The 16,053-nt window shown below is 54.6% G+C and overlaps 1 protein-coding gene across 1 annotated transcript; it reads right to left on the bottom strand.

The window, feature by feature from the left end:
• Nucleotides 1-4,076: 4,076 nt before the first annotated feature.
• Nucleotides 4,077-10,460, bottom strand: LOC309411234 (protein DGCR6; the record flags this gene model as incomplete). Its single annotated transcript, XM_082007795.1, has 5 exons — nt 4,077-4,160; nt 6,021-6,161; nt 9,544-9,644; nt 10,078-10,238; nt 10,333-10,460. The coding sequence occupies 5 exons, from the start codon at nt 10,458-10,460 to the stop codon at nt 4,077-4,079; spliced, it is 615 nt and encodes a 204-aa protein (XP_081863921.1).
• Between the last annotated feature and the right edge of the window lie 5,593 nt (nt 10,461-16,053).

The following is a 16,053-nucleotide window of genomic DNA, read 5'->3' as shown; positions in this document are numbered from 1 at the left end:
CCGCCGTGCTCAGGTATTTATTTGCCACGAAGAGGCAGAGGTGTCAGGGAACGCGGCTGGAGGGGCAGCAGTGGGAGGTGAGCCCGTTCAGCTCTGGTTCTGCCTTCAGGAGTGAAAAAAGCCAGTGCCAGGGCAAGAGCATGAAAGCTGAGCAAAAGTCTGTAGTGCTTCCACCTGGCTCCCAGGATCTGCAGCTCGGTGAAGCAGAACTCGCCTCTCTCCATCTCTGAGTTGAAAAGCATTTCTTTTGTAGAAGTGCCTCACCTCCTCTTGAAGCAACAGAAACCTTCTGCTTCTCCAGCCTGCCGTGGCAAGGAGTTTCCCCAGCAGTCACCTGCTCCACCAGAACCTGCCTTGTACAGTCTTCATGTAACACCCCAGCTTGTGTATCTGAAGAGAGTGAAGTCCCTCTCCATGTCACCTGTAGTTTTATCTCTAGCCCGTCCCCTTTTGGGGACTTATCAGAAAGAGGAGTCCAGCTTGGCTGGAAGGTGGTGCAGATCACTGGTGTGCCCAGGGCCTTTGCAGAGCCTGTTCCAGCTCTCCTGCACCCTTCTTGGGATGAAGGGACCTGTGTTTGGGTGCTGCTGCACCAACAACTTCACAGCAGCAGAATGCTTTTCATTTTCTTTTCTGCTCCCTTCCCACTGTCTCATTTGATTTTCTGATGGCTACTGAGCACCAAAGCTGATGTGTCCATGGACCCACCAGTCATCACCCCACGTTACTCCTGAGTGGTAATGGTGAACTCGGAGCCCACCGTGCAACACGAAGGGCTCCCATGTGCACCAGTTCACCCTCACCCACCTGAATCGTCCTCCTTACATGGGGACCTTGCTATCTTTCTCATCAGCCCAAAGTCTAGAAAAAGGAGGCAGGAAACAGGACTTGTCCCTTTCTACCACCCATCATTCACATTCCTCCAGTTCAAGGGCAAACACAGGGCTGGCGGCACTGAGCTGTAGCTCTCCAGTCAGGCACCTCGCACCGGAATGGGTATCTCCATGTTGCTTCTGGCACACAAGGAGACGTGGGCAGGAACTTAAGCTCCAGCTCCATGGGTGGCTGAAGCCACATGAGCTGCCACCACAGGGGTCCCCCCACATGTTCCTGGGGCACTGGTCGGGGGTTGCACAGGCAGTTGAACGAAGGAGCTGAGCTAGCCGAAATCCAGTAATCCTGCAACCATGCTTCCAGCTCCTCTGTATCACCAGGTCCAACCCCAGCCCAGCCATCACCAGCAATAACACAACTGCGGTAGCATGGGCACAGCCGGTGCTGTAGGAAGGCATCACCCTCTAGTGACACAAAGGCACTTGCTTGGAAAAATATGTGTATGCTTGGCCTCGTACCGCCCAGCAGTGCTTCGTGGCCAGGCTGAGCAAGTTTTCCTCCCCTGAAATCGTGCTGACCGAATACTCCCTGATCATGAGCTATCCCACTTTATTTCCTTAAGACAACCTTTTCCACCAATTAATAATGTCTGACCACCCTGCTGCTCTCCACCTTGTGCAGAAAGCCTTTCTGAAACACAACCTGACCACAGGCATGGAAAATTTCAGCTTGGATCGGCTGCCTGGCAGAGCCGTCTGCAACCAGATGGCGGGAGCAGGAAGCCTGAGAGCTGCCGTTGTCATGGCAGTGCCGGAGCAGCCCGCCGCGATCCCCGGCACCAGCTGCCCTCGGGAGAGACGGCAGTGGAGATTGGCAGTGACCAGCTCTCCTGGCCTGGGGGGAGCTCTGGACCAAGGTGGGCTCCCCTCTTCACAGCACAGGGCAGGGAAGCGGGGCTGAACCCACCAGCAGCAACCCTGGCCTGCTGGATTAGCTGCCCCCAAGCTTCTCCAGCCACAGCATCAGCCCTGCTGCTGCTCCAGCAATGCAGGAGTGCTTGTGTCAAAGAAGGGGCGTCCTGGGAGGCAGCGAGTCTCCTTTCCTGCAATAGGACCCATCGTTCATCCCTGCCTTCCTCATCATCACCTTGGGAAGCAATTTCCTTGCCAATAGCTCTGGCCACATGCAGAGGAACGCGGATGCCGCCTTCACCCAGCCAGCACCAGAGACTACTCTGCGCGTGTCCTCACAGGTAGCATGAAGGTGTCTCCAGAGGGGAACGTTGCCCACTCTGCTCCTCGCCATTTCAGCACTTGACCCTCAGCTGGGAGCCCTGCGCTCAAGTGGCAACAGTTCAAGGTGATTCTGGTGCAGGTCCCACATCAGCCCACTTTCAGCTGGGGATTTTCATCCTGGAGGTGGAGACCCCAGAAGAGCACTACCTCTTGTCTCCAGCTACTGAACTGCAGTATCATGTTCCTGTGCGGAGGAAACACCCACCCGTGATGGAAACAGGAGGGGGTCTCATCCCTGAATTTGCAAAAGCCTCGTTGGTCCTTGTACCTGCTGATCCTCAGTGTATTTGTACAGTACAGTATATATATACATATATATATACACACACAGTAGCGGGCAACTCCACCAATACCACCTCCCCCAACCCAACGGCCACACACAAGCTCTTCTAACACCTTTGCAGGTTTCCTTACTTGAACTGGTTCTCCAACTCCACAGCTACCTTGCTCTAGCATCACTGATCTGCTTTCATGTGAAAATAAGGGCTCGGTACCTTGGGCAAGGGGTACCAAGCCGTTTCCCAGCTGCAGTAATTATCAGCACACTGAATCTTCTCACACTGCCTTCTGCTGTGAAGAGAGGTTGCTGCAGTAACAGCAGAGGACACAGGCAAGAGCAAACAGTAACGCAAAGATGTATTCTGAATACAAGCCTTGCTCTGGGAATGCCAGAAAGAATGTCTTAAACAGTGACCCGGGTGTAATCGAAGCCCTTCAACACGCGATGGCCCAAGTCCTTGAGCCATCCCCAACAGCTTGTCAATTCAGGGTTGAGCTTCACCTGTGAAGAACAGACCTGCTCACAGACTCTCCCTTGCACCATCCCATTTCCTACAGGCAGCCAACATTGCACGCTGCCTGGCACCAAGACATTTCTTAAAACTTGAAATCATCTTTTACCAAGTTTTCAGCAAGTGCCCCAACTCCTTCTGTGCACAGGGTCTTGGGGATGCGACTCAGGCTCTCAGGGTCATCAGCTCAGCCCTGAAAGGTCTCAGAAACACACAAGGTTCCCCCCCAGCTTTCATCTAGCACACCCCAAACCCCACACTCATCAAGCAGGGATAGGACAAACATAATTGCAATCATTGACATTTAGAAAGTTGCAGCCCCTGAAGGCAGGACAGAATATTTTATTTCTCTCCATTTGGAAACTGGTTTACAAGTAACAAAGCAAAAGCTTTCAAGCCTTCTCCGCTATCCAACTCGGGTGGGAACACTGACCGTCACAGTCCAGTAACGCTGGGCAGAGGCCTGAAATCCTCCTTTATTAAAGCTGATGCTGACAACTGCCTGGAGGTCTCTCTGGGAAGGGTCTGCCAGTTTAAGAGGCCATTTCTACCTCAACAGAGAAGCAACATCTTCTTGTAGATAAACCTTGGACTTTTTTTCCCCAGCTGCCAACCACCTGCCATGGCAAGGCAGCACCGGATGGCGAGTCCACTTTGCTTCCCTGTCCAATATGGCGGCTACTCACCTCTCCCATTCCCTACCAGAGACAATTGCTCCTCCTCCGCGAATTGGAATAGGAGATTGCAATTTGGAGATCACACTGCTCACCCGTTCAGCTTGATTCACCTAAGCCCAGGGGTCACCTGTATACAGCTGCCTCGGTGCCTGGCCCAGTCTTCCTTGGCTTAGTAAACAGCCCGACTGATGCTGCAGGCTATGTGTGGCAGATTAACGCTCTCCATCATCTCTCGTCTTAGCAAGACGTGCAGCACGCATCTTGCTCTGAGGACCAGAGAGGCAGTCTGATGCTCCCCAACCACCCCCCTGCCCTGGGAGTCTGCTTCCCCCAGCTCTAAGGTTACCTAAGGGCCTCAGCTATTTCTTCTACAGCCAGCAGCCTCTTCCTGACACAACAGAAAGCAAATGCATTAGCAGTCTATTCTTTAGAGGGAAGTCAGAAGAAAACTCTGAAAAGTAAACAGCAGATTCACTCGTTCAGGAAAAAGCCTTCTCAGACTCTGATTCCTTCTGTTGTAATTTTCGAATCAGCTCCAGTAAATTCATCTGTAAAGTCAGCTCCTGCAAAGGAAGAGAAGTATATTTGCAAGCGTAAGATGATCCCGTTCCCTGCTGCAGGAAGCAGAAAGGACTGGTTTGTACCACACACCCAAGAGCTACTAATCTTGAGGGAACAAAAGAAAAAACACACAAATACAAAACAAAGCCTTCGTCTTGCTTAAGCATTTCTATAAAATACATGGCAGTAATAGCTTAAGAGATCTGCTGCAAACTGCAGCTGTCTTAGCAATCCCAGGGCTTTATGATTCATAAGGATTCAGAAAGGTTCGTTCTTCTTGACCGTGATTTAGTGGTAACTGCAGTGAGGGCCAGCCAGCTCTGCAGGTTCCCCTTCTGCAGCAGCCCCCAGGAGCGGGGCAGGGGGCCGCTCAGCCCAGAGGCAGTTCTCCGGGTTGGCACAGCTCCCTCCCCTCGTCCTTCAGCAGCACCTTCAACGCCCAGATCCTTTTCCAGCACAGAAGGGCAGGAAGCAGGAGGGATCACTTTGGGTACTCTAAGTGGAGTCTAAGCCACATGCAACACACCGCTCTGCTGGTGCATCAAATTCCCTCTAGGTATTTCCTTCCCCTTCAAAAACCCCCTTTCCTGTGACTGTAATCAAGTGGAGACCACAGTCTCCTGTAGTCACCAACATCACCTTATGGTTTCCTTACCATCTGCTTGTTCGTTAGTTACATTTAGCTCACAAGCCATTTAGCACAGAGACTACATGGTGGAGTAGCTAATTCAGTGAACCCTGTTCTGTGACTCAGGCTTGCAGACATTACATTATGGAAATAAAAAACTATTTTTGTAAAAATAGATCAACTATATAAGCAGGCACTTTATACAACAGACTGGGAGGAAACACGCCAGCTGATGGGAAATGCGTGGCGAACAGATTCCAGCAGTGATTTCTCATACGATGGTGGCATTCACAGGTACAAACCAACGTCTGGGTCTGGTTTGCCAGCTATCATAAAGGCAAACATAAACAAACCCCAGCAAACAGGAACCCTGGTTAAGAGTTATTACTTACAAAAATAACATAAAAGGCAGGGGCTGGAGGGGAGAGAAAGAGCTGCTTTCATTATACAGATGAGGAATAGCAGCACAGGAAAAATAAGAGGCTTGTTCAAGGCTACACAACCAGGAATCACATGGGTTTTAGAAAATGCCTGTTTAACTAAACTTAGTTTAAGCCATCTTTTCTCACTAGTAGGTCTTTATCAAAGTGAAATTTAATCAGCTGAAAAAACAAGAGTTAAGAACAGCCTGTTTCTGCATTCCCTGCAAACTTCTGTAGCATTACAATGAGACTCTGGAAGTTTTATTTTTTCATTCCTGCGGTGGCGTTAAGACAACAGTGAGAAACCCAGGCGACTGCTCACAAGTTTTAAGAGCAGATACACAGGGAAAACTGAGAACAATTTTCTAATCACAGTCTGAGATCATCGTCTCCAGCAAGTCACATGCAAGGATTAACAAGATGCCTAATAAAAAGACTTCTTGAAGGCAATTTGTACAGCTAAGCTAGGTACAAAAGTGATAAACCTACGCAGCCACTTATTTTAGTATTATTCAGACCTATTTGAGAGTCACAGGACTGCAGGCTGTTGGCACAGCTTTTTTTCCCTCCACACTGGGAAAGATATTGCAGAAAGCTGGGAGTGTTGCCCTGACTAATGGGTTTCTGCTCCTTCGTTACGAACCTGGTATTAGGTCTTCCCAGGGCATGTTGCCCATCAGCTGATGAGGCAATGGACAGATCATTCTTTCTGACTCAGTGATTCAGAATTCATTAAGAGCAAGATTAAAAAAAAAAAAAGATACTAACATAAGAATGCTGTCAGATCTTATACACTCTGCTTAAACACCAACCTGTGGGTTGGTGGTGATGTAGAAGCCAGACACCCCAGCCTTCTCCAGAGTGCTCTGTTGGTCTATCACTTTTTGGTCCAGTTCCAAGACTATCTTCTCATCCATCATTCGCTGTTCCTCTCGAATTCGTTGCTCTACAGCCTGAAAAAGATAACACTTGATGGGAAAAAAGTGGAATATCTGCACTTCCTATCTAGAGTGACTAGATACTGAAGCAATCCTGCTCTGATGAGTCCCAAGGACAGCAGAGGGCAGCAAGCACAGCCCCCGACCTTACCTCCTCCACTTGCCATGTCTTATAGCACAGCTACCACTCAAGAAAATGCAGGGAAGTCACTGGGACCAGCCTGCTTTCTGTGTGTTTGCAGGCCAGGAAAGACCACTAGCAACAGATTGGCATCTGAATGACTCTTCCCAATGAGCCAACATCTGAGCAGGAGGCTGTGGCTGAGACTCCAGCAGCACGGGGTCAAAAGTCAGCAGCCCAAGAACTGCACAGGACTGGTGATGCTGAAGAAAGACTTGGAGGAGTAACAGGCCACTGAAGCTCATCAAGGTGCCAGCTCAGATGCCTCCCTGAGCCTCCATGTTCCCTGGACACTAACACACAGAGCTGGAGCTGTAAATCACACCCAAATCCCATTTATCCACTAAAGGAGCTCAAAAACCTGATTTTGCAACCTGAAAGACATTTTATTTTGTATTGACAACAGCAAGCTGAAGCTTCGCTCGGGACTACAGTGTGCTGGGGGTCTATTTTTGTCAGATTGAGAAAATCATCAAACAAGGACTTTGCAAAATAGCCCCAACCAGGAGAACAGAGCTCCTCCTGCCTCACTGACATCTGCCTAAACCTCAGCAGGGAAACCTCCTGAGCCTCTGAAGAAGAAATGGAGCACAGGAGCCCTGTGCTACATCAAAGGCATGTGGGAAATCAGGACTGGGGGGCATGCTCTAGGAGTGCTTGCATACTCTGCTAGCTGCAGAAAGGGGCACTGCTAGTCAGTTCTGGAGGAAACCTCAACCTACCAGAAACTCCGCCAGAGAGCGGAGAAGAGAGCAGAAGGACTGCAGGGGACCAGAGCCCAGCTCAAATAAAAAGCCAGGTGTGTGCGGAGGCGAGCCAATACAACCTCACTGGGCTGCACTGAGCAGCAGACTTCTTTTGCAAGCCACAGGGAAACTCAGGAAGCATCAAATCCCTTCTAAATAGAAAGGAAGGCTCCTTCTCTTGCAAGAAATAAATGGCACAAGTTTCAACATTTTACTTGTGCAACGCTGCCTCTTTGTAACACAGTAAATGGAGGCAAGTGTTTAGCTGGAAATATTCATGGGGGTAAATTATCCTCACTGCACAGAAAAGGGGAAGTCAGGAAGTCTGGGATTTCCTACAACAGTGGCTGGTGGGTTAAGAGACCTGGGCAGATCCATCCAAGAAGGGAGCCGAAAGCCTGTGTGTTCCTACAAGTCCCAGGGAAAATCCAGAATTGAATGACAGAGGTCTCGGTCCTGAACTGTCTGGTAACAAGTTGAGGTTTGTCTACAGCACAGACATCATCAGTGGCTATCTGCAAAACGCTTGACCTAAACAAAGAGGAACTATTACTTACATGGAGCAGGAGCTACCTAATGTAACCCTTCTTGGATATATGGCAGTCAATTAGTGTCTTACATTTTTAATCACGTTTGGGAAAGCTTCACAGAACTACATGCTATTAAGGAGGACACAGAACTGTGATCCACAAAAGATTACCATACATGCTCCACAGAACACATTTGGGGCAGGACCTTATTAGAATAAATGTGAAGAAATTCAAGATAACTTAAGCCTCAATAAAAGGCAAGGTAGAGGGGCTAACTGCCTTCTTCAGTCTGGGATGCTAATGAACCTAAGAAAACTCTGTCCTTACGTTTCTTCAGTCTAGGGGTTCACATTCTTTGTGAAAGATACTAAGAATTCAGATCCCTTGCTCTGCAAAGACCTTCCTTCCTCCCAGCTGCCTTGGGGAAAGGAAGAGGCACTACACTATCTCCTCCATGCTGGAGGAGTGACTTTCCTTGCGTTTGGAAAAAACAGATCTAAATGCCTATATAGTGTTCAGAGTTGGCACCCAATTCTGGGCTACAGAAATGTGCCAAAATCTTGGAGAAAAATAAGGCTTAAACACGAGCTTTTGCTTCAGCTTTGGTGGCTGGTGACCCTGTATGATGGGCAAAGCTTTTTTAAATGCTATGTGTTCCACTAGGAAGCCAGACATCTGAAAACTACATCTTGTATTACCCCTCCTGGGAGCCCAATCCCAAGCTATCTCACATGAGCTGGTCTTCAAAACCTTTAACCACAGAGGGCAACTCCAATTAGACACATAGCAATTGTTACTGTGATGATGATTGACCTGTTGCTGAAATGCTCTACAGCAGAAATATCAGAGCATAAAAAAGGGATGAAGTAACTCTAATAAACACCTGTCAGAGAAAAACAAGAGAAAGGCAGGAGGAAGGTGGAAGAAAGTAGGAAGAAGTTGCACATCATGTACGACAAGGAGAAATGACACATATGGTCTACTTAATGAGTGAAGACAATATTGGAAACACTTTAAAACAGGTTATTACTTGATGGAAGTGTGAGTTACTTCGAGACAGAAGTAACAGGGACAGCTAACAGAGGTCCAGCCTGGCTTTAGTCACCTCGATAGGAAATGAGGAACATGGAAATACCAAAACCAAAGTTCCAACAGCAAGTGCTGATGCAGTACTTGTCATAGGCAAAGGTCAGGAAAGTGTTTAAAGTTATCTGTTTGCCTTACACAGAGTAAACTTCCTCTCTACATTTAGATTCCATTGATTAAGATAACTAGCAACTTGCAATTTCCTTTACCTTATAAAACTACCGCTGTCTTATCACTAATATACAGGTCCTTCAGGACTGAGCAGGCCGCTCGTGCTGAAGTGCCTTTCTCCAAATGCCTTGGGATGCTTGAAGAAACTATTTCTGTGCTTACGTATCTCAAGACAGTTCCTCCTTATCAGTGCTACTAAGTAAAATGTGATTTTTTGAGTATTTGAGCATTCCACCTGCTATAACGTAATAGCAGATTTCGTATATCTTCTCTATGTTTTCTATCAACTTTCTCTCTATCTGTATACAGGCTTCAGCCTGTCTTACAACGAAGACTTGTTAAAGCATTGTAGAGAGCATTACTCTTTTGGAGTGGGCTCCTGAACTTCCCCGATTCCCAGAGTACACCTGGCCCGCAGCTATCCTAGACGGCAAGAGCCTGGGCCCCCCATTCTTGGGAGGACAAAGGGCAGAGCAAGAGGAGGGGACCCTCAAGTCAGGGTGGGAAGCAGGCTGTGCTAGCAAGACCAGACAGGATGGTTAGCGGCTCCCAAGGTTGTGGCAGGGGACACACATGACAACTACTTAAAACTCTTTGGAGATGCTGTGAAGCTCTTGCAATGCAGGAGGGGTCCTACAGCAAAGGCGCTGTGAGCCCCCCAGGGAAGGGGCAGAACCCCTTACCTCCATCTCCCGCTGCTGGGCGGCTCGGAGGAGCGGCAGGTTGTGGGGTCTGCAGCACTGCTGGGCCTCCTTGTGCCGGTGGAAGAGCTCCTGCTTCAGCCCTGCGGCCGGATGGGCTGCGGGTCAGGGCACGCTGCCGCCACGTCCCCCCCCAACCCACTATGCCAGCATCCCCCAGTGTCCCCACCACCTCCACCTGGTGCCCCAGGCCTTCCCCCCAGTGCACCCACTGCCTGGCCCCCCCCCATCACGCCCCTGCCTCCTGGATGCCCGAGGCCCCACGCCTCCCCTCCGCAGTGTCCCCATCACCTCCCCGCAGTGTCCCCCCCGCCTCCCCCTCAGTGTCCCGGGCCTACCCCCCGCGTCCCCAGCGCCCCCGCCCTGCGCCCCTCGGTGCCCCGGGCCTACGCGCCCTCGTGCGCCCCGCAAGCCCCGGGCCTCCCCGCCTGCACCCGCTGCTCCTGAGCTGTCCCCAGCCCCCCGGTGCCGCGGGCCTGGCCCCCCCGCTCCCCGCAGCGATGCCCGCCGGCGGACCGCGGTGCTCGCTGTGCAGCTGCAGGCGCTGGCTGTAGAGGTTCTTCTCGGTGAGGTGCTGGATCTCCAGCAGGCCCTGCACGATCTCGAAGACGGTCCCGTCCAGCAGGGCCAGCGCCAGGTCGCTCAGCGTCGTGTAGGAGAGGCGCTGCTGGCAGGGGCTGCCGGCACCAGGGACGGCACCGGGTCAGCTCCAGTCTCGGCCTCGGTCCCGGTCCCGGCGCCGCCGCGGCCACCCCGCCGCCCTCCGCTCACCTGGGCAGCGCCTTCACCAGCGCCTGCAGCTCCGACAGCAGCCGGTAGTGCCGCTCCTGCTGCCGGGACAGCTGCTGCTCCGCCGCCGCTTCATACCCCCCCATCCCGCCGCCGCCGAACCGCTCCATCACCCCGCCGTGCACCCGTGCGCGCCCCCGCCACACTGCTGCCGGCCGTGCGCATGCGCTTGCGCAGCCCCGCCACGCCCTGCCGCACTGCGCGCGTGCGCCTGCGCCCCCGCCACGCCCTGCCGCGCATGCGCCTCCCTCGCTCCGTCACCCCGCTCCCGCCCTCTACGCCCCGCCCCATTGCCCCGCCCCTTCCCGCCCCGGGTACCGGTGCGGGTCGGCGCTGCCGCCCGGTGCGCGGCCGCAGCACCCTCCCACGGGGCCGCGCCCGGAGGGACGGCAGCAGCAGCAGCAGTAGCAGCAGCCGGCACTCCCGGCTCCCCCTGGGACCCGTGGGCTCAGTGAGGCACCGCTGCACACACGGGGCGCCGGCGGTAGAGCTTTCCTGCAGGTTTCCCTCCAGCCGTCCCGTGGGATGCACAGGGGGAGCATCTGCAGCGTGTCACGCTGCTCGGGCTTGAACGCAGTTGAAATTGTTTTAAATTACTTTATCAAAAGCGTTTCAGATGGAGTGTGGCAGCTTTTGAGTTACCTTACGGGGTGACGCTGCCGCGGCCGAAAATGCGGTCACCCCCGGCATCGGAGGAATTTCACTCTCCGGGTACCTGGCTTCACGGTTTCTTTTCAGCCCGTGACCTGGGGACCGTTCCCTACTGACCCCACGCCAGAGCAAAGCCGGGCAGCGCTTGTGTGTTCACTGGGGAGCCCTGGGAAGGGCGAGACCGATCGGCTGCAAGGATCCCTTCTAGTCCCTTAAAACACACGGAGTTTATTAAGTGCGTTTCGGCTTCAAACACACCGCTGGGATGGCAATGGTTTCTTTTTGTGAGCGCTCGAGTGCAGGTAATGAGATCAATGTTTAGTGCAGGCTGAGCTGCAAATTTGTTTCAGCGGCACGCATGAAAAAGGTCCTGGCTTGAATTAGCAAAATGAAAGATCCACTGAAATGTATTAAAAATGCTTAAAAAGTATAGGTTTTAACATGGCTTCAAAGCTTACAAAAGCTGTGCTGTCTGCTCGAGGGGAGTAGAAATGTCCATGTTAGAGAAGAACACAGAGCATTCCCAGGGAAACAGGGCATTCCTAAAATCTCCCTGAATATAAATTGCTCCTTTTCCCCCTGCCCCCAGTTGGTTGCCTCGGATATCCATTCAAGGATCCCCAAATCCCAAGTCCTGGAGAGGCTTTGGGTGTGCTGATCACAGATCCCTCTGGGCTGCTCAAACCACTGCCTTGTACAGTTAACCCTGCCATATCCGTCTGTCCTGCTCATCCCCTGCCTGCTCTTCCCCCAGCTTGGCAGCAATGTCCCCATGAAATGGCTGCCCCATATTTTGAACAGGCGAATCACCCCAACCCCATCCTCAGGGGCTGCCAAAAGGTTTTTGCTGCGCCGGAGCTGCCAGAGGCAGAGCCGTGGTGCAGAGCCTGGGTGGCTGCAGCTTGCTGAGCTGCTGGGGAAGGGAAAAGAGGGTCAGCTCTGGCTGGGGTGATATGAAAGACCAGGATAAAAACATACCTGACACTTTGCCATCCTCCACCATGAAGACTCGTGGCAGCATTTGCTAATGTCCTTTGCCTGAACCCAAGGTTTTGCTGCCTCAGTGTGTTCCCCTGGCAATACAACCCAAAATCCCTTGGGCAACTGTGGATGCTTGGGGATGGAGGGGTCAAGAGTTCACCTGGTACCAGCACAGGACCCGGCAAGCTGCTTGCCCCCAACATGGCCGCCTGCACTGGTGAGGACCTAAATGCAGCCTGCCTTGTCCCCGTCCACATCCCCATCGTCACGGCACGGAGCAGACCCTGCCTTGATCTTGCCACCTTCACCACCTCGCTGGGGCTTCTGCTGTCTTCCCAAGGCCTTTTCGAGCGAGGGTTGAAGCCCAGTGGTGTCTGGGCATCAGGAGGGCTGTCTTGACCCCAGCCTCTGAGCAGCAGGGTCTTGACCTTGACCCTGAAGCAGCACCAGACTGGAGGGGAGAGACCATGCATGAGGCTCGGAGAACCATCACGGCTGCGAGAGCTGTGCACAGCGTCTGTGGGGAGCCTGTGCAGCCCTGCGAGCGGAAAGGGGGGAAGCCGGCGAGAGGTGGGGCTCAGCCTGGGGAAGGGGGGAGCAAGTTCCCAGGGACAAGCTCCAGCAGTGCCGGCAAAGGGGCAAGGTGCGATCTGGTGCCTTTACACCCCTAGCGAAGGCATCGTGGCTGGGCCGGCGGAGGTGGGGGGACGCCGCGGCCTGCGCTCCACCGCGGACATTCCTCTCCCTTCCTTTGTGCGGCAGGAAATCTGCGCTTCCTCCCTCCCCAGCGCTGCTCCCCGCTCAATCGCTACCAGATGTGGGTCCCATGCGCTTCTCATTAGCCCGGCAGGCTCCAGGCGCTGCCTTCTGTGGGCTGGCGGGCTGGGCCCTGCGGAGGCCGGGCTTTGGGGGGCCGGGTGCCGAGGGCTGAGCCGCTGTGCACACCGCAGGGTGGCTGGGCCTGGTTTGCCCAGGGCTGCGCTGCCTTCCTGCCGGGCTGCAATGCGGTGGGATGCCGGCAGCAATTCGGGGCGAGCTTGCCGTGGCGGATGGAGCTAGAGATGGGGGACGGGGCTGTCCGCCAGGACCTGCACGAGTGCCATGGGGACTGAGGGACAAGGGGCATGACGGTGCTTTGAGTCGAGGGAAGAAGCTCAGTGAGCTGAACTTGGGTTCTCCGACCAGGTGACAGTGTCAGCAGTGGTACCACAAGCATCGCAGGTGGCATGGCACGGGAGGAGAAAGCATGGGCCCTTCCCATGCTCCCCAGGCCCTGCGAGCACCCAGGAGGAGATCCCAGGGGCTGGACCCTTCTGAGAGCAAAACCAGCCCTGCAGTTGGCTTGTGATGTCCAGGAAGAGCCTTAACCTGGTCTGGATTGAGATATGGAGGGAAAAAAGGAGTGAGAAAACTCCTTCTGTCCTTCCCCACCCTGCCACTCTATTGTGGAGCTTGCCCAGGTGAGAGGGGCTAGGGGAGAGCCCAGTGGGACCTGCAGGTGGTCCCACCACCTCATCCCGCTCCGGCTGCCGCTGGCCCGTGTGCACGGAGCGATGCACCTGCCTGGGCAGAACGGGGCCACATTTGGGTGCTCACGGCTGTGGGTCTCTGCACCGGGAGAGTGAGATGCTCCTTGCCTCGGCACAGCGGGATCGAGGGGCTGATCCTGGCCTGTTGCTCCTCCTTGAGCCCCCAAACCAACCGTGGGGCTTCCCTCACGCTGCTGGTGAAGAGGTGGGTGAAGAGAAGCAGGGGGACAAGCACACGTCGCGGGATGGAGCCCATGCCCCAGCATGGGACATGCAGGGACATCCAGAGCACTGTTTCCCACTGGAGCCGTTCACCTCTCCCCCGAGTAAAGGGTCCCCTGTGGGGTTCAGGCTTCTTGCATGCGCCCGCCAGAAAAACATCTCCCAGGATGGAGAGATTTCCAAAGGTGTCCGCTGCCTGTTTAGGGAAGGGATGCCTGGGTGTTACCTTCCCCCAAAGGGCAGGTTCTCATGCTCAGAAATGCTGGAAAATAGCACTTTTATGGCCTTGCTGGACCTGGAGTCAAGCAGAGGTGGCAGCAGGAGTGGGGTGCCCACGTGCATGGAGCAGGACGGCTCATTTTTGCAACCGGAGCACATTGCAGTTAGGAATAATCCTCCAGAGAAGCCTGAGTGCAAACCCGTCCACAGGAGACAGCTGCCCGAGCCTGGTGTCCCGTGGGAGAGCCGCCACGTCACCAGGGCTCTGAGTCACTGCTCCGGAGCCAGGAGCTCCCCCCGCAGCCGCTCAGCCTTCGGCCAGCATGGTTTCACCAGGCAGCCAGATATCACCAAAAGAGGCCGACGTACCGCGGCTTTTGCACCGAATGTGGCTTTACTGCTTTTACCGTGCGGCAGGGGACAAAGCAGCATTGTCTGGGACTCGGGCCGGGAGCTGGTGAGCATCCCACCCGTGGTTCTGCTCTCTGCGGCACGGCTACAGGTTGGGTTGGCGGTGCCGAAGCCAGTGATGCGGCAGCAGCTCTGCCCGAGCCATGGTGTGCTGTTAGTCCTCGGCTGGTACCCAAGCTGGGGCTGGAGCCAGGGCGCTCCTGGAGCAGCAAACCCCCCACAGGGCTGGGTCTCAGTGTGGCTCCTCTCCTTGGGGCCAGATCCTTCCCTCCTTACCTGGCTTGGTTTGGATGGTTTCCCTGAGTCTCCTCCAGCTCCTCCTTGGACCCTCCATGAGCTGCACCAGCTCCCTGCACCCCTGGGGAAGGAGCTGCAGCACCAGCCCCCCCATCACCATACTGCACTGGGTGCGCGGTTACGCACCACGGTGGCTTTGCTGCCTCTCCCCAGCCCCCTCCCCTCCTTTCTGGGGCCACTTTAACCTTGTCTGACCTCAGCCTTGTGCACGCTTGTCCTCTGGGCGAGGGGAGCTTGTGGCCGGGAGCGCCAGAGCCTCACGGCTTCAGGCTCACCAGATTTATTCCAATTTAAACACAGCGGAGTAAATGTGTTTCCCCCACTCTGGCCTCTGGAGCTGAATATCTGAACGGGAATTTCACCCCTGAGCTGCAGCTAAAATAAGATCTGGATTGAGGTGGTCGCTGGCTCTTGGTGGTGCTGGGCAAAACCTCCACGCTCCCTTCCCGCCCGGCTGCTGCTGTAACTGACAGAGCAAGGGCTACCGAGCTGGGAAAGCTGGGCTTGACCTGCCGGGAGGAGCATGCACAGTCGGAAACATGCTGGAAAACACGGCCAGGCTTCGGTTGTCTTGGCTGAGTATCCATGGGGACTCAGAGGAGATGCTGCACATGTGCGTCCTGACTGCACATCCTTCACCAAGAGGAGACGCAGATGCTCAGCCAGGACGAATTCGTGTCAGTTGTGGCTCAGCAGCCCAGGAGCTCCTCGTGTCTCTGGTCCCTGCCGAGCAGAGGTCGGAAGGTCTGTTTGACACGGGGCGACAGGTCTATACGACCCTGTGGATAATACGGTCCTGCCTGGCAAGCCTGTCTCGCTCTGGGCAAGGGACAGGAGCTGGGGCTCCCAGCTGGGGCTCCCAGCTGGCTGGCACGGGTGCTCTTGGGTCACTGCACGGTGCTTCATACTTGGGAGGGAGACGGGGTGTGAGAGAGCAGCGTGTGGCCTTGGCTGGGCGTTTTGCACAGGGGCCACAGGCCCAAGGGGCACAGCGGGCTGCAAGAGACGCAGCAGATGCCGGGGTTGCAGGGGGCTGCAAGGGATGCAGCAGACGCTGCAGTCAGCCCCTTCCCTCCCTTGGCCTGGGGCTGCCCGTTTCCCGGCTGTGCCCCTCTATTTCAGCAGCCTGATTTTTGGGAAGGGGCCGTGACACAAACTGGTGGGGCCTGTCTTCTGGGCTTAGGGAGCTCCAAGGGGGTCCACCTTGCTGTGCCCCAGCAGTCCCCACACTAGCAGGAGACAGCTTCAGGCCACACTCCCTGCCCCTAAGGATATTTTCAGGGCCTTCAAACACCCCAGGGGGACCGAGCCCCCGTCCCACCGGGGCGGGTGCTGCTCCTCACCTGCAGACAAGGCGCATGTTCAGCCCCGCGCCCCGACCCGTCGCCCCTGT

This window comes from Phaethon aethereus (assembly GCF_964289735.1).
Source record: "Phaethon aethereus genome assembly, chromosome: 17".
Lineage (NCBI taxonomy): Eukaryota > Metazoa > Chordata > Aves > Phaethontiformes > Phaethontidae > Phaethon > Phaethon aethereus.
Note: the sequence above shows the minus strand (reverse complement) of the source record. Positions and strands in the feature narration are given on the sequence as shown.